At 38.6% G+C, this 19,160-nt stretch overlaps 1 protein-coding gene across 2 annotated transcripts; it reads left to right on the forward strand.

The window, feature by feature from the left end:
* The first annotated feature begins 453 nt into the window (after positions 1–453).
* On the forward strand, positions 454–18,796 carry LOC105384361 (extensin). Of its 2 annotated transcripts, none has more exons than XM_038105435.2 (5): positions 454–636; positions 9,763–10,611; positions 11,614–11,695; positions 13,810–13,954; positions 17,593–18,796. In XM_038105435.2, exons 1-5 carry the CDS (start codon positions 619–621, stop codon positions 17,747–17,749), a joined length of 1,251 nt encoding a protein of 416 aa, XP_037961363.2. In that variant the 5' UTR covers positions 454–618; the 3' UTR covers positions 17,750–18,796. The 2 variants fall into 2 exon arrangements, with proteins under 2 accessions (XP_037961363.2, XP_048485103.1); XM_048629146.1 differs by having other exon boundaries at positions 455–636; positions 9,763–10,614.
* The last annotated feature ends 364 nt before the right edge of the window (positions 18,797–19,160 follow it).

Raw genomic sequence — 19,160 nt, forward strand, 5'->3', positions numbered from 1 at the left:
GTTATCCGGCGGCTATGGCGTACCGGCTTACCTAACTTGAAAACAAACAAAAATTAATCTATTCTACAAAGAATAGCACCTACCTACCTAGGAGCAGTGGATAGGAAGAAGTGCTTTAGGGCTCCGTTGCTGATGTGGCAAAAAACGTAACATTTATGCATTCGTCATGTCTGTCTTTTTTAACCGACTACGAAAAAAGGAGGAGGTTCTCAATTCGTCTGTATATTTACATGAATTCTGTGATTATTATGTAGAACAAATGTGTCTGCCCCGGTTGAGGTCGAACTCAGGTCTTTTGCAGCTCGCAGCACAACAGTCAGATTCTAGGCATTATTCCATTAGGCCGTCGCGTTGTCGATAAAAAATAAAGCTATTTGTGGCTATAATATACCGAGTCACTTCTCGTATTATTACTGTTCTGCTGCAGGCTCAACATAAAAACGGTTGGCGACAATAGTCAGTTCCTCAGTTGGTATAACTCGAGCAGTGCGGTGCGCCGGCGCAGATTTACTCACGAGCGATCGATCGCGGTGCACAGGTTAACCAACAGTTGGTGTTGTGGTTTAAAAACAAAAAAGTTGTCTTGTTAATTTTTCTGTTGGGATTTCTAGAAGCAGAATGTGGCGGTTTATTCTAGTAAGTTGTGCTACTTTGAATTTAACTTAGGTACTTAACTAGATATTGATATTTTGATTAGATATTGTTTGTAGGTACCTGTAATTACAGGGTGTAAAAATAAGGGTCGTGTAGGTTCTAAGGGAGGCTCAAGGGGTCATTCTGAACAACACTTGTTTTATCGCGAAATAAAATATTCTTCTCGATAGAAACTTTTTTGGTTTCAAAGTCGTAGGGCAAAAGTTATTCAGAATGACCCCCAAAGTCACCCCCTTTCGGTTAACTATCTTACCACTATTCATTCAAACATTGACGGTTACCTATTTAGTTTGAAAAGTGTGACCTTCCGTACCCAAAGATGTACCTTATTAAGATAATATTATAATAATCTATACTTAACCCATATATGCCCAGAGGGTCGCTAACGACCCAGTTGAGTTTTTTGCATATTTGAACTTAGAATCTGAATCTTAATCATATCCCAAAGTAAAACAACTTCATATAAAAACTAGTTATGGGCATATATGGGTTAATACTGTACGAAACGTACATAACTATGTCGTCCCATATAATTATGACATGCTCGGATGGCCGGTCTTTCGCATAAAATCTACGTATGGCTGGTAACATTCTTACTAAGTTATTTAAGTAGGTACTAAATACCTAACTATTATAAAATAACTCACCCTCCTCAGCGCAAGAAGCATTGCGCTTTCCCTATAAAATTCTCAAATGATTTTCAACAAAATTTACTCTTTGCTCATCGATGCGAGTTCAATAGCTTATTAGTTGCACTTTCCTTCCAACATCTTCAGCCTCCGAGACTCCGTTAAATCTGTTATCCGCAAAATGAGTTTCGTAGTAAAATTTATCTTGTTTCCTTAGCACGGGAAAATGATTCGAAGTACTGTATCATTAAAATCAATTTTCGTTTGAACTACGGTTTATTAACACCGACTGCCCAAGTCTAATCTTTACGGCTGTTTGATCTAGAACTATGTACTTAAGTTAGTTAAAGTCAAAGTGAATAATTTATTACACTCGTAGGTACAAAAAGTTTCTGAAGTCTAGGGACATTTTCATAAATAGCCTACACTCAATGATTGATTGCAATGTAATCATTGCTTATTTTGAAACTTTCGCTGCAGTATAAATGTGCCCGATCTAAAGACCTAGGTTAGATACAGGAAATGCATATTATACTTACCTTGAGATTATAGTTAGGTGTTCTAACTATAAACTATTCCGCACCAGAGATTAAATAATATTTATTGCCGGGTTTCGCGCGGTTAAATTACCTCCAGGGATTTTCATATTCCTAAATAAATACATAGTCTGGAACAGGATCAACCCAAAACTGCGTTAAATATTAGACATAGGTTTCATTTAGTTGCGGTGTTGCGAAATTCAAACTAAGTAGTTACCTACAATAAATAAAATAAAATGGTTTTTGTTTGTTTCAAAAGAGAGTCTTGATGAAGATATTTTGGATGTAACTACAGGCCTTATAGATATGCATGTGCCAAGTAGCCACTTTAGTTCTCTACCTCACCCTGATTTGGTACCTACCTAGGTTTAATTGCAAGTGAACAGTTTTCAATTGCAATTAAACCTAGGTAGGTATATACCAATAAGTAGAGTAAGTAGGTAGAGATACTATACTGAGACCGAATGGTGTAGTGGTTCTGGTTAGTGACCCTTTTTAGTGACTCCTATGCCGAAGGCCCCGGGTTCGATTCCCGGCCGGGGCAATTTTGTTTAAAGACAGATATTTAATTTTGTAAGCGGGTCTTGGGTGTCTGTAAATATTTATCTGTGTGGATTTATCAGCCGATACCCGTATTATAATAATAAAAAACGTTTTTATTATCTAATATGGGTATCACTCTGCATCTGCTCTGCTTAGTTTGGGGTCAGGTGGTTGTGTGTGTCCCCACATATGATTATTTTTATACTCAGGTTGCTAGAATTCCATAACCATTGACCTTGAAATATCTTAACAGCAATAGAATAAATATGTGCACAATAAAAATTTATACATAATTTATATGTATTGTGATCATAATTATTATCCGTACCTCCGATGAATACCAACTAACCAACACAGACATAGAGCCCATATTAACGACTCCTGCTTATGGTAGGTGCCAAACAGACACCGATTAGCTCAGCCATAGTTCGATCCCGGGGTATTTGCTGCATCCGCCACCCTATTAGGGTGCTTTTCCACCAGAGATGTGCTATGCTACGATGCTATGGATGCGTTTGATATCCACCAATCATAATTATTGGTGCACATAGCTTAGCACTGGTGGAAACGGATTCAACTAAGATATGTTTTTTGTATGGAATGATGCGTGCTATGGATGTGTGCTATGGATGCGTGCTATGGATATGTGCTATGGACCATCGCGAGTGGTGTAGCTATGTATGTGCAGAGCAGACCTACAGTATGCCCGCCGCCCCCGTCGTTTCCCTACTATCGATACATAGCATAGCTCGAGATGCGCATCTTTCTCGCACAGCTACTTTGCGGCGGCGCATCTTCGTAGCGCATCTTCCTCGCACAGCTACCTAGCGTAGTATTGGTGGAAACGGTCACATATTTTCGTAGCGTAGATATCACATCTTCGCAGCATAGCTGCATAGCACATCTCTGGTGGAAAGGCAGCCTTACTATGAGACCGTCTCCACAGACGACGAAATCGCAACGATATACATGGTGTAAACATGGAAATGGGGTGACTAGTCTAACCAAGCACGTTTATAAGAAAAAAAGGATAATATCGAAATTTTATGTTTAAATTCTTAATTATTTACTATTTAAATAAATTTCGATTCTGACCATACCTGACCGTCATTTATAGGAAACTTTCCGTCATTTCATTTTGCAACTCTAGCCGTGACTGACAGCCACGTCCGTAAAGCCGCTTCCGCCTATGTGTCGGCGTCTTTAACCTGCACCAATGGGAGATTTTCAACCAGATGTAGGTAGGTACTATGCAGGTATGCTGCAATGATATGAAAAAAAACCATTCCCACCAGTGCTATGCTATGTGGACCAATTATGATTGGTGGATATCAAACGCATAGCATGTCTCTGGTGGAAAGGCACCACAATATGCCGGTTTGACGCGCTTATTCGGTACCAACTGCTGAAGAAACCAGACCATACCTATGAATAGTAGGCACATCCCATTATCAATGGTCCGAAACCATGGATAGGTAGGATCTAAGAGCAAAAACAATTAGAGCTTGGCTATTTGCCCGCCGCTGGTCTGGTAAGTGATCACAACTGGTAGATAACATCACAGCTGATTATTTCTGCTAGGCTGCTATTAAATGTGTTACTGACCGCATTTTCCAACAGTTTTCTTTTAGAACGAAAGATGAGAAGGCTAGATCGTTCACTTTTTTATTATCCCCTGTTACTATTACTGTTTATCTCTCTCGTTAGGATTCTTTCATGTCTATGTCTTTTTTACTTAAAACTAACCTGCAACATATATTAGAATCCTTTGCACTCCGACTGTCTCCGACAGACAAAATATTTACGTACAATTTAAATACTTACGCCTATTAAAATAAAAAAAAGTTTTTTTTACCCGGAAGATTCCTATCTAACTGCTTCTATTTATAAACCACGCAACAAACAACAAAAAATAACAGTTTTGGTAATTCACGGTTTATAAAAAGATATCATTATAATTTCCGGAAACAAAGAGCTTTAAGCTATGGTCAATTACTATGCTACGTTGCAAACACTACATAATAAATGTTAGGTATTAGAATAACCCACTATTATTGAATCTGTTTTCCGATCTAGTGGTAACAGGCTTTCTAGGGTGAACCTAGAAAGTCTAGACTTGGCTATTAGGCTAAACCGCGACATAACTCAGTGAATTATCACGAACCAGTAGGTATACATCTATAACTAGATACTAGAAACTATATTACACTTAATTATGTATATCAAAGCTCATGTCATAAACTTGTGTTTGAATTAGATGTAACATTTGGTGAAATCATTAGTGAATGTAATTAGTATGATGTTAGTATGCCTTAATGGTTCACATAATAATTGCCTAGTTATTAAATAGGAATAGGAATTTAGGGGTGGTAATATCAAGTGGGGTATCGCCATGTTACAAAATACGAAACACTTAATTAAGTATATTTCGTCTCTTTTAATAAGTTCTTTGACCGGCCCTTGAATCCAGCTGGACACAAGATTCAAATATACTTAGGTACATGACTTATACAGACATAGGGTGTGAAAAGTGGCAAGAAACGCCTATTTTAATTCATCGGGTATTTCTCCCGTTAACCTAGAACCATGTTATGTGAACAATAATTTTATTTTCGCACGTAAAATAGCCCGTAGTTATTAGATAAGTACTCAACTTTCGCAAATTGACCTCATACATGATAAGTTAAATTTTAAAGTCAAAGAATCCCGCTACTACCGCTAGCAAATATGTCCCGGTCGGGATTCAAACCCGCACTCGCTTCCCGCTACATCATCCGGTATTCACATAAGATCAATCAGGAACTAATTCCAATTATGCTTAAAGGAAGTTTGTAATCTCGTTTCAACAACTACAACGTAATACAATTACCAGACATGTTTTAAAACGTGTTAACTTATGCATTAACTTAATGACGTTAACTTATAAACTTCCCCTTTTAGATCTATAGTGACTATCTATACATCTAAAACACTACTACTAAAAGTCTACAACTGTTGTATACCTAATATATGTATTATAGGTTGATAACACTAACTTTAGAACGGCTTAGAGATGGGAAATAATTTCAATAACTGATAGCATTGAAGGAATTTACCTCGTTAGTTTCAGAAATGACAAAAATAAACTTTTTTTGGTGTTGTTATTGCAAAATTTACAACTTTACAAAGAGTACATGTACAATCAGGTGGACATAATGCTAATAGCATTCTCTTCAGTACCGGCAGGAGGTTCAGAAGCAGAAAGTTTATTAATTTAATAAGATATTTTGGTTTTGGCTTTTGATTCTGTTGCAAAGCTACCGTTGTCGGACTCATTACACAACTGGATGCTGGTATGGCTCTACGGTGCTAGAAACCTACAGTAGGTACCAGTGGCGGCTGCACCTCAAGTGCGCCCGTGCAACGCACTACCATTTAAAAACCTTCTAAATATGTACCTTCCTTCTTCCTATACCATACTAGGTACGTCTAAAAAAAAACTCCACAAAAAATACCAATATAACAACCGTAATACCTACCCTAAACAGAAATTACATAAATCTGATTATCGTTACGAGTTAAATTAAATCGCGCTGGCCTATTTTGATTTCTACTGCGAAAGAATTAGATCTTATTTTTGCTTGAACAAAAACGGCCTCGTGCGCTCGGATTGTCGCACGGGGCGAGCTCCTACCTGTAGTATGAATATGAAACAGGACGGAAATCGCCCGGCGCGTGAGACGGAAGATGCTCAGTACAAACTGTATGCAGTTCTAGGATAAATTTGTGCGCCGCACGCGACCGGAAATTGCCGAAATAATACGAATGACGCCACGGGAGGCGCGGGCGGCGGCCTTGACCGGTGGCGTGACCTACGAACGATGCACTTGTCATGTCATTCTCACAGTTTCACCTTTCGCGCGCGAATACGTAATTAATTTGTTACTCTAATTATATTAACTAAGAAAGTAGTAAAGATTTCGTGAGTGTGTTTGTGTGAGTGAAAATGAGTGCAAAATACAATATTGACTTCATAAAAAGAAATAGGTATACTTAGGACATTTCAAAATAGACTGGACATTAAATCTGCTGGGCCGCCTCGGCCTTTTCTCATCTTAAAATAGGAGTGTCAAACAAGAAATAAAACTTATAAGTGCCTTAGACCTGAATTTTCAAAAGTGAAATGTACCTACAATAAAAATAAATGGTTATGTGGATGTGAGAACTAAATGCTTTATTTTGCTTTCCGTGTGTTGTTTTCGTTTCGGCGGAGAAGCAATTTCGCGTCAAAAAAGGAATGCAGAATTGATTTAAAATATTTTTTTTTTTTTTTTTTTTTTTTATGTAGCCTGTATTGTGTCCCACTGCTGGGCAAAGGCCTCCTTATAAAATGACCACCGTTCCCGATCCAGTGCTTCTTTCGGCCATTGAGGCAAAAATCTGTCGAGGTCGTCTCGCCATCTCCGTCTGGGTCTTCCGCGACGCCGACGTCCATCACTGGGCACCCACTCGGTGACAATTCTGGCCCACCGGTCCGGGTGCATGCGACAGACGTGGCCTGCCCAGGCCCACTTCAGCTTCGCAGTCTGTGCGCCCACATCAGTGATACGAGTCGAGGAGCGTAGCGTGGTATTCCGGATCCGGTCAATCCTTCGTAAACCAAGAATAGTACGCTCCATCGCTCTTTGGCAAACCTTGAGTTTGGACTTCTGATGTTCGGTCAGAGACCAAGTCTGTGCGCCGTAGGTTAGGACAGGCAGAATACACATGTCGATGAGTTGGCGTTTGAGAGTTAGAGGGAGAGTACCCTTCATTTAAAAATAAATAAGGTAAAATATACTTATAATTTTTTTACTTCTAATTATTATTGTAATAATCTATTTTTCTTCCAAAATTTACTAAACCCATAAAGTGCACCACCGGGTATCTGAGGCACCAGCCGCCACTGGTAGGTACCTAGTTCTAGTATAGAAGGCTTAGTGAATTTCCGTGGCTAATCGGATCAAGCTATTTTGCGGAGAAAGTGATTTGGCCGTGGAGTCAACGACACTTCGCTACAACTGCACCGGCCAAGAACTACACTATATAGTCTAGTATAGTATACATTACGCAGATACTGTGTGTACAGTTAACACCTAACAGGGTAGGCAAAGGATAGAGAGCTTTTACGTACAAATTCAATTTATTAGGATTTATAAGTTTCTAATGTCAGTATTACTACATTGGCCCTCTTGCGAATTTCGGGAAATGGTGAATGTATTAAACATTAATGGCTGTGAGAGAAACTTGGTTTGCATGTGACATAATCAGGTTAGCCGGAGCTTTTCAGCTGTAGCTCATGTCATACGCAAGTACTCTAGAATGTAGAAAGTGGTTTGTGTTAACATCACACGAAAACAACCGTATTTTCCGATCTACAAACAATGCGTACTTAGACCTTGTACTTGTACCTCACTTGTCGCCATACCTACCTATCATTCCATGACATAACATAACACAAGCATAACAACATTGTGTCTTCATCGCGTATCTAATTTTCTGAAGAATTACCAAGTTCCATGGAACAGTTGTTAGCAGCTGACTTGAGTTTACCCTTTCAGCTTACAATATCAATATTGCAATAATAGTTTAGAAGAGAGGGAAATTTAGTAGTGTATTAGAATTTGCGAAAGGCGCAGAGGTATTTTAACATACTGTATTGTAGTGAAGGACCCTTTTTCACATATACATCTTCCGTACAGTGCAGGGTTGTTGTCGCGTTTAGGCGATAAATCGACCCTTGTAGGTATACTAGTTAGTTTAATTCTCTCCATATTTTATGAACTTTGTATACAATAAAGTGTTCAAATAAATAAAATAAATGCGGTTAAAACAACTTTATTATTACTGAAGTTGGCTGCGATTAAACTGTCAATCTTAGAAAGAATGAATAGGCGGTTTCTTAGTTTTACAAGGTACTTATACAAAAAGCATTCGCTGCCAACTTCAGAACTACCAAGTTGTTTGAACCGAAACGTACAGTTGTAGTAGGTTTGTGGATGTTAACTTTAAAGCCCGGAGGCAGCGATGAAGTTCACTGCTATCCACGGTAAACCTTTCACACATTTGCCACAAATCACAATAGATATACATAATAATAGTTGGGTGTTTGTGTTGTAAATTCGATGTAAAGTAATCGAGGTACCTACATTACTGAGATTGCATGCTTTCATCCATTGTCGTGTCTTGTACTGTTGATTGAATCGAATTAAAATGAAATTAAATTAATGACGCAACATGAATACAAAAGTTAATAAAATTACACGGTTCGTGGTGACCTAAACCTAGAAATTTTGTTTCGTGATGATTAGTTTGGTCATTTCTATTTAATAATTTTGTTAACTAACTTTATTTGATTGCTCCCTATTGAAAGTTTTCAAAACTTACTGTTACTGTAACATAGGAATAATTTTTAGACCATGACTAGGTTTGAAAAGAAGGGGGCCATACCCTTGAGGACATATAGGTGACATAGGGATCGTAACATTTATTATGTAAGTCAACTCAAGTCTACCTACATGTACTCACCTATATCTACCTGTTAAAATTCATACCATTATTTAGCTTATTTGATGACTAGATTAAATAAATGAGATATCTGGGCTAGATGCCCCATTTATTCCTTCCTCGCCAAATCCTTTGTGTGTAGGGCGACCAAAGTCAACGCGACGAAGCAAAATCTAGTAGTAAAATAAAACTTTTCTAATAAAAGTTGAATCACGCGGCTACAATATGACCAGAGTAAAATATTCACCAGTCATGACGTAGATTTGTTTTTTTATTCCCAAACTTTTCCTCAAATATTACAGGTAAAATTGTGGGGCCCTTTCTAGCTGCCAAGTTTTCTTTCAGTTTTGCGTATATTTTTGGCTATATATTGAAATTATGTAACAAGGCAAGAAATGCGAATGTAGGTACCACCAATGTTTAGGCGTAAATTTTATGATTGAATTACACATTATCTTTACTGTAAGTAGGTTAAGTAAAAACGAAAAATCTTGATCCTGTCAGTAAATTGTACGCATTGCTAAACGGCTATTTGTGTTGTACGGACCGCGGCTTATCAATCTCGTCAAGTAGTATCAAATATTTCGTACCGTACGTATTAGGTACCTGTATAATTACAGGTATTTATTGTGACACAGTAATCCACAATCAAGATTACGCGATACGATGTAATGACGTTTTTGTTCTACCCTTTTTCTCAAGCGCACTATTAGGTGAGCCGTGCCCCGGTTAAGCAATTGGCGTGATCATTAGAAATAGTTCTTTCTTTTATTTTTACGGTTGAGTTAATGATGTGCGACAGAGATGAATGGCCGGCAGACCGGAAGAATTCCGCGGTGGTAATAATAATAATACTTTTATTGTTTTTACAGGTATTAGGGCTTGTCGCTGCAGCAGGAAGCATCCGAGTGCCAGTGGACGACGACGACAATGTGAAGGCTCTGAGCGAGAAGACTGAGCGGCAGCCCGAGGCGCCGGTCTACTACACGTCAGACGAGGCAAAGGTGGACAGCTACCTGGTGCCCCCCAACACGCACGCAGAAGCGGAAGAGGTCACGGGCCAGGACGTGCCGGCCACGTACCTCGTGCCGCCGCGACCGGACGCCGGCAGCGACTTCATCTCGCATGAGGTTGAGGCAGAGCAGCAGTCTGATTGGACGCCGATACTGAAGACTCCCGCCGGCCCACCGGTCGCAAGACCTGTGCCGTTGAGGCAATTAAAGCTTATCCCGCGCGTGTCAGACTCGGGCCGAGCTCCTAAATCAGTTCCAGTGTTGATTCCCCTACCGGCCAGCCGCTTGCTGCCGCCTCAGATACAAGTGGGCGACTTCCCGCCTTCAGCAGACCAGCAGCTGCCAGAACTTTCCCCCAAAATCCCGTTCAGAGTACAAGTCCCATCCAGCGAGCTCGAACTGCCGTACCTTCGATCCTCAGAAGAATCTTTCGCGAACAGCCCGGACGATACTGACTCGACGCCTGAAAAGCCCCGGCTAACTCTGCATCTGTTGCCGCCGAAGTCGCAGTACAAGCAACCGAAGACGCCAACCAAGAAGTTTTATCCCAAGAAATTCTTAGGTGAATTTAAGCCGGTGCCCATCCCGATCTCACAGTACATGGAAGTTCCAAATGGCAGACCGCCGAAGCAATTTAAACCGACGGCTGAAGTACCGAAAAACTATTTTCCTGTGAACGAAGAGAAACCGTCGACTGAAGATGATACGGTAGTAAGTTTTTTCCTTCTCGTTTCATTTTAAACGCTTTGATCTAACTTTGTCAATTTAGAATATTTAGATTAACGCAAAACAATTTCATCAAACATCGTTTAGGAAGGTAGGCAGGCACGTTCTTCGAATTTTATTTCAAAGCTTTAATTTCCTGCCGTCTAGGATAACAATTTCCTCACAAATGGGGCAAATGTTAAGTTTTCAGGAAAGGTCGCATCTAAACATTTCCTTTCTACATTTAAGCTTCGGGCGATGTGGGAATGCTTTGTTTCATGTTAAGTGCGCAACATGACTAAGCATAAAGTGGATTCCCTGACGCAAGCGAGCGGCGCTGAGCTGTAACGAATGAGAATTGATTTATTTTGTCATTTTGTCACTGTGAAATTTGGTCAGCCACACTCTCTGTTAACTAATATTAACACATAAATTGCGCAGAGTAAGCACTTTGTGTACAATTGGGCAATTAGTGCCCATTTTCGATCTAAACGTGACGAGAATTACAACATTAAAGTACCTAACTAGCAGAGAATCGTATAGGAATCTACGCACATATTAGATATCGTAATTCATATTATTATTTGAAATATAGACTTTATATTCACATAAAATGTACTAACAAAACACAGGAGATATCAGATCATCAGATCAGATCAAGTATCTATCTGATAATCAGTAGGTTCCTACTAGGTAATTTTATAAAAACTACAATCATACATAAATACAGAGCTTAATTTTCAGAGACTTCGCGTCTAAACAAATCATCGCACAAAGTCCAACACCTTTTTGCAACAACAACGTATATAACTAACTTTTTGCTTAAATTGATATTTAACTGGTAATTTTAATGGTATTGGATAACGATTACAGATATATTATATTATGGACTATAATTACCTATATACCTATGATTTATAGAAACAAAAAAATATTACTAAGTATAAAAAAGTTTCGTTGTTTTTGTAATAAAACCTCAAATTAACCCAAGATGTTTTTTTGCAGGATGAGCCTCAGAGTACATCTACAGAGAACACGAACAGCTCCGAGCAAGAAGCCTCCGAGACCAACTTCAGACATCCAGGACGTAAGAACAGCATTACCCGGACCTTAGATTAACAATACACGAATAAGATGGAGTGTCAGTACCTACGAAAGAAACAAATTGACAAATAAAACCCCACTTCTACCATTGAGCTGTTACTTTAAATTAGTTCGGTTAGAAGATTTTTTACCATATTTATACATTGGTACAGTAAAGGGCAGAAAGACCTGACCCCTCTCAGAAACATTGTTACTATGAGAGGGGGGTCAGGTTTCTCTGCACCTGACCGTACAATGGTTGTAACCTAATGGTTGAATTTAAAACGGTTTGATAGTAAAAAACCGGCCAAGTGCGAGTCGGGCTCGCGCACAAAGGGTTCCGTAGCAGCAAAATTACAGTTAAATCAACCTATCTCAAAAACTATAAGAGATACTTTGATCAAACCAAAAATCGTTGAAAGAGTTAATTAGCATGCATCACCTCTATTTTTTTTAGAATTTTATACCCCGTAGTTATAAAAATAGAGGGGGGGGGACATACTTTTTACGACTTTGAGAGCTGATATCTCAAAAACCGTTCACTTTAAGAAAAATGTTTTTTAGAAAACTTTATATCATTTTAAAAGACCTTTCCATTGATACCCCACACGGGTATGTACATCGAAAAAAAAAATTTCATCCCTCAGTTACATGTATGGGGGGCCCCACCCCCAATTCTTTTTTTTACTATTTAGTGTCATATTTTTGTAGCGGTTCATACAACACATATTCCCATCAAATTTCATCACTGTAGTACTTATAGTTTCCGAGTAAATCGGCTGTGACAGACGGACAGACGGACAGACGGACAGACGGACATGACGAAACTATAAGGGTTCCGTTTTTGCCATTTTGGCTACGGAACCCTAACAAAATGGGCACAGTTTTTTTTTGCTTTGTTTTTGTATGTAACACACCATCTTCTTCGTGTATTATTAATCTAAGCCAGGGTCTAACTCCATTAGCTAGCTCAAGCTATACCTATGTATATACTGTATGTATACATACTACACCTTAAAAGCTAAGTTCGCTGTCGCGGTTGAAAGAGAATTAATTGTATTTCGTTTAAAAAAAAAAGAGTGCTTGTAACAGCTCTACTGCCATTTCCTGGTTTAATCATTTGCGAAAAGATCAAAACAGTCGAAAATAGTTTACCTTCTGGCCTGTTGGAAAATTGGACATAGGCCTCTATTGGGAGCTCCCAACGAGCGTCATTCAACATCTGACCTCGGTCTAAGTCTTGCTCATCCAGCCACTCTATCGGTTAACTTTTATGGTGTTTATGAACAGGCAAATTCCACTCAAGAACCCATTATCCCAACTTTTATCGGTTCGTTGGCGGATATGGTATGATCAATACCAATACATAATCCAAATCATAATCCTACATGCAACTTTCACATACCTACCTATACGTGGAAATCATTACACCAAAGCAATCTCAATCGAATTAGCCAATGTTCTCAAACTGTTGCCGAATCCGCAAGTAAATACGCGGTGATCCACTAATGCCCCCTCAAGTTGCGATGTGCAGCGCTTCTCCAACTTGCGACTAAACTGTGTATCGCGCGAGTTATAAACTCCAAACTTAACGGTTCAATACATGTATTTAAATTATTTAAAGACACATTTGAGGTAGTATCTACTGTTTTTAAGTGGTTGTCGATTTTTAGGGTATGTCACTTTGTGATTGGATGATTTTATTTGATCGAAATATTATTGGAATAAATCCGGTAAGAATAATCCTCTCCCTCCGAAGGGGGCTATAAAGTATTGCTAAAGGTGTCAGTTTGAGCTTATGAGGGGTCATTGAGCCCTTCATCACGGTAATAGGACTTTGTGGTCCAACCTTCAGTCAGGCCTGACATGGCGTGCAAGACCTCAAGACGTGACTAAAGTTTTCCGCCGTGGTCTCTCTCGAAGACGCGCGATGTGAGTGAGCGCAGCCCAAATATTTATCACGTCTTGATGTCTTGCGTACTGTGATAGGCCTACTACTGATCCAAGCTCTCTTCGACCTCGTCAGTCAATCGGCTGACTGACGGAAAACCATGCTTTACATTCCTCTCAACTAGGCATACCGATCTACTCTCTTCATCAACCGCCATCCCCTTACAGGCAACAGTTACCCCGCGCCCCTGCGCCAGGCGCCGCCCCCCGCGCCCCGCGGAGCCCCCCCCGCGCCCAAGGAGAGGACGGAGTTCCGCATGCACGGGATGAACGGACCGCACAGCTACCAGTTCGGATATGACACTGGGAAGGGGTGAGTTTAATCATTTTAATTGTACCCTTAAACCCTCACAACCCGAGAGATCAGCAGAGACAATTTAAAATCTATTGTGTCTTGTTTACTATCACCATGCTTTGTAAGTTTTTAACCGACTTCAAAAAAAGGAGGAGGTTCTCAATTCGTCGGGATCTTTTTTTTTTTTTATATATTTTTTTTTATGTATGTTCACCGATTACTCCGCCGTTTATGAACCGATTTTGAAAATTCTTTTTTTGTTGTATTGGGTTGAGCTCCCAGGTGGTCCCATTTTTTTTTCAGAATTTTATCTCACCCCCAAGGGTGGGTAAAGGGGTAAAAACAGGGTATGAATTTCCATTTTGGGCACATATTAACCGATTCTAATGAAATTAAGAACGTAAATATAGTTCTTATAACAAAAAAATATGATGGTGACCTTGAGCTGATCTGATGATGGAAACGGAAGGCAGTCAGGGGAACTCCTCAACGGTATATAGCAACTACTTCGTGTTTAGGCTTGAATGATTCGTATTGATTAGTAGGACTTTTTGGTATCATTTGCACCTTACTTTTGATTGAAAATTATTACAAATAAACTAAAAACTATTAAATAAAATAATAATTAAAAAAATTAAAAAACCGACTTCAAAAAACCACTGAAATGTAAGAAATAATTTAAGGTTTACACAAATTCTACTCGTATGAGACAGTACAAATATACCTAAGCAGGAACTGTTCTTTTTTGAAGTTGGTGCCATATTTCTTCAGATTACTTTGTCACCGCACCAACATCAAAAAAGAACAGTTCCTGCTTAGGTATATTTGTACTGTCTCATACGAGTAGAATTTGTGTAAACCTTAAATTATTTCTTACATTTCAGTGGTTTTTTGAAGTCGGTTTTTTAATTTTTTTATAATACTTTATGTTATGAAGAGGAAAAACGACCCTTTTGTAATTTAGGCTTTGGAACGCCGCAGATGCCCTTAGTATCCCTTGAAGAACAATACGGAAAAAAGTGGTGAATAAATGCTACTAACATATTTGAACTAAGTATACCTGCCTTGACTAAAAAACAACACAGGGTTAGGTATGACCGTATAATTGTATAACAGGATGGCAGATACCAATTTCAACGGGAGCTTGCCAGAAAAGATAAGCGACCCTACCGGTGAAAATAATAGTTTCTGTACACTTTCAAAACATTACACAACGGCATAGTACCTACGTATGTAATGTCTTCTCCGCCACATATTTATTACTCACTCTGTAGGGACTCTATATACGGTTAAAGGCAGTGAGATGGACACGGACTCCAAGACTCGGGGGATTGTGCCATAATCTCCGCGCTTAGCGGGCGGGTTGGGAATAAATCCCCCCAGTCTTAGTTGACGCAAATATCCAACAGCTATAATATAATATTCTAGGTATAATTGTATATATGTCTTGTGTATATGTATATGCAGTAGTTAGCTAGACAGCATATTATGTTCTAGGCACACCGCACATGTTAGAAGCATATCGGATGGTAACACCAAAACATTAAGATATTCTACTTCTATCTCTATTATCAAAGATAGGTAGCATTCATAGAAATCTACCACGAAGACTACCCGTTCGTAATCGATTTTACCGCCTTAGATTAATAATATACGAACTAGATGGCGAGTCACATACAAAAACATAGCAAACAAACTGTCCGCTTTTTGTTTACTGTCAAATCAAAGCGTTTTAAGTTCAGCTAATGACAACTATTGTACCCATGAATAAAGTCAAAACTATTCTAAATAAGAGCTCAGTGATAAGAGTGGGGTGTTATTTGTCGAGACGTTTCTTTTGCACTGACTCCATCTCCATCTAGTTCGTACTAAAATATGGTAGGAAATCTACCAAGAAGAGCCGTTAAAAATCGATGTTACCGCATTGAGAGTATTGAGACCCGTAAAGGTCGAAAACCGAAACACAAACGTAGTCGTCGTGAAATCGCCAGCTAAGGTCATTGCCTCTTTCATAGATCAATCCGTGAGATTGGTTTCCTTTCTTATAAGACACACTTTTTGCACAGAGACCAATCAACAAATTACCTCGGCTTATTAGGTAGATGTAGCTAGAATAGCTAGATAGGTAGAATATGGTGGGTGGAGTAGGTATGTATCTAAGGAAAAGGAATGACTCCGGGGCTCTTTCTAAACACATTTAACTCTACGACTAATTATCACAAAATAATATTCATGGAAGACAATATATTCCGCTATATAAAACCAACAAAGTAGATAGCAAAAAAACGAAAATTTCCATAGTCGTAGAACAAAAGCTTGTTCAAAAACAGTACTTACTGAGTTAGTTAGTATCTTTACTATAAAACTCAATAATAGAGTTGTGGAAAAATCATCGCGTTGTTATTATAAATTCATGGTCAAGAAACAAATAGCAGATGGCTATGCAGAGGTAGTTATTATAAGTACTTACTTGTGTATATTATTATTTAATATTATGTAGCTACAATGTAGCATACATTGTAGCTGTTTTCCGGAAAATTTAATCTGTTCCGTCTTAAAGCACGTAATATTATGTACCTACATACCCAACCAAATGAAGGTCTAGTGTAACAAATATACCTAGTATGTATAACAATTTTAACTGTATTTATTTATAAAGAGTTTAGCCATAGTTTAAACTTAAATACTTTCGCTTCTAAACCTTTTTTGCGCAACATAACACTTTGTTCCTATATCTAGCTAAGTGACATCCAGTTCCCCACCTGTGCGGGCCAATTCTCGACCACCCGCCTTTAAAGTCGCTTGTTAGTAACGCGACATTCTACTAAAATTATAAAATTTGGTATTTACAAAGCTAAATAGTTTTAAGGCCGGATTAACATAGAAGGCATATCCCACGGGAAAACTTTTAAGGCGAAGCGAATATTTCTGGAACAGCCATTGAATTCTAACGCTCGACTTGTAAGTCGAGTGGTTGAGAATTAGCTACTCGCTACTTACAAATTCCGTGCTCAAAGCTAGTAGAAATGCATCGACACACTGAACTGGAGCGCAACTCGCAGCTATTGCCTCAATGCAATTTGGACAAGTTAAACTATTCCCTCGATCTAATTTCGTTCAATTCGCGAAGTTAGGGACGACGCGTGGTCCGCTATTGCAAATAGATTCGCTTCGACCACCCACCAAGCGTGTAGGGTTAGAGTTTAGACTGTAAGTTTGATTATAGAAAGTCAAGTACCTACAAGGTATGTGCATATTGATAATAAGTCAATGTTTATATTTGAGACTTAAGTACATTACTTTTTTAAGAGCTTTACTTAATAAGGATTCCGAATGCATGGAAGACCCAGTTTAGCTAAAACCGGGCTATGTAAGATTGTAGTTAAACTTTGAAATTCACAAGGAAATTTAGGCCAGGCCAGCAAAAGACAGTCAGTGTACCTAATCACTTAGAGACAGAGGAATGTTCTTCTAAGCCTGATGGCGACAAAAACTAGATCTGGACTAGGGCTTGTCATCGTGATGAAAGGATCCCAGTCAGATTAGAAGTCACTTACTGTCTGCTCTTGTCACGTACGTGACGTACGTCACTAGAATACCCTACCCTTCATGCACTCCTATAAAACAGAAACATAACCTCAAAACTCAATTTCCAGGAAGAACCGTCAGTTCCGTTTCGAGGAGCGTGACAACGACGGGCGAGTGAAGGGGCACTACGGCTACATGGACCGCGGGGGGAAGCTGCGCGTCGTCAACTACAACGCAGACCCTGACACCGGCTTCCATGCTGAGGCACCCAAGGAAGAAGAGTAGGCAGGGATTGACGATATAATGGGAGAGATAGGGGAATAGGGAAGTTATTCTGTCATCCCTAGAATATTCTCCCTATTATGGTGGACTCTGGGAAGCGTATGTCCGAGAATTTATACCCTACCCTTCTAGGTCCCTAAATAGAATGCTAATTTATTAGAGTTAGATAAATGCTCGGACATACGTTTTTCAGAATCTAGTAACAGATCGAAATAGGCTTCATTTTGGCTAAATTAGACGAAGGAGTTTCAACTAAGGCTGACCTTAAATCTGTTGCTGCTTTGATTTGAAAGTACAGGGATAGAAAGAGCTAGACATAGATTTAAGGTCTACACTACATTAGTTTACATTAGTTCCTTCGTGTAATATTCTGAAATAGATATTCAAACTACAACTTAGAGTTGTAAAAAGTAAAATTACTGAGTTGTACCACTGGAGCGTTTGTTAAATTTTCATGGATATTACGAGTATTTTTCTGTGTTTTATGGCTCTAAAAACCTCCATTAGAAGAGCTCGAATTTAGGCATAAAAAGTGTTCGTTGTTCGAGACAATGTTACCGAATAGGCATTAAAAGGAAAAATAAATGGACCAAATTGTTGGCCCGCTTCTTTCGACGACTGATTTCTTCATAACATCGAAATAGCGATCCACTTGTCTTCCGCCTATTGCGTACTTTTTTTGCATTAAAAATAATGATACCTGGTTATACCTAAGAAGGATGTTAATGCATCATATGGGTAGGTACTCTAGCTACTTGCTATATTTTTTTTCGGGAACTATAATAATGTTTATGTTATGTTAATCATATATAATGTTTTTTTTTGTAACAAAAATAACCTCGAACGGCTATAAACCGTTTAATTTTTACTTCAGCATTTGCGGCATTAATAAAACTATGGTCAATTGTACAGTTTACATATTTTACATTCTGATTGGCTCGTCTGTGCTGGTAATGTCGCCTGCACACTGTGTTCAGAGCTAGATTTCCCTCGAGGCTCGGATTGTCATATTTTGCATTTCATCTAATTTGCTTTGTGACCAACTGTTATGGCTTTCCTTTTCGAAAAGCTATGTGTAATTTAACCATCAAATAGCGTATTACAAATGTCTTGTATCATGTAATTAGTTCTGCTACTTTTATTGTTGTAATTGTATTTGTTTGTTTTGTTGTAATTGTAATTGCATAGGTGTCATATCGATTAATTTAGGTATTTAGGATATTTTTAGGTGTATTATAATTTATTGTATAGCACACTTATGTCATAATTCTTGTATGGTTAAGTTTGTTTTATCTATTTGGAAATATGTTATGTAGGTATAGAATTTAAATAAATGGTTGTTATTTAAGAAAATATATTTATTTACCTCTTGTAATCTTAACAGTAACATTAGAGAGTATTTTTTAGTTGGCAT

Source organism: Plutella xylostella, chromosome 22 (genome assembly GCF_932276165.1).
Source record: "Plutella xylostella chromosome 22, ilPluXylo3.1, whole genome shotgun sequence".
Classification (NCBI taxonomy): Eukaryota; Metazoa; Arthropoda; class Insecta; order Lepidoptera; family Plutellidae; genus Plutella; species Plutella xylostella.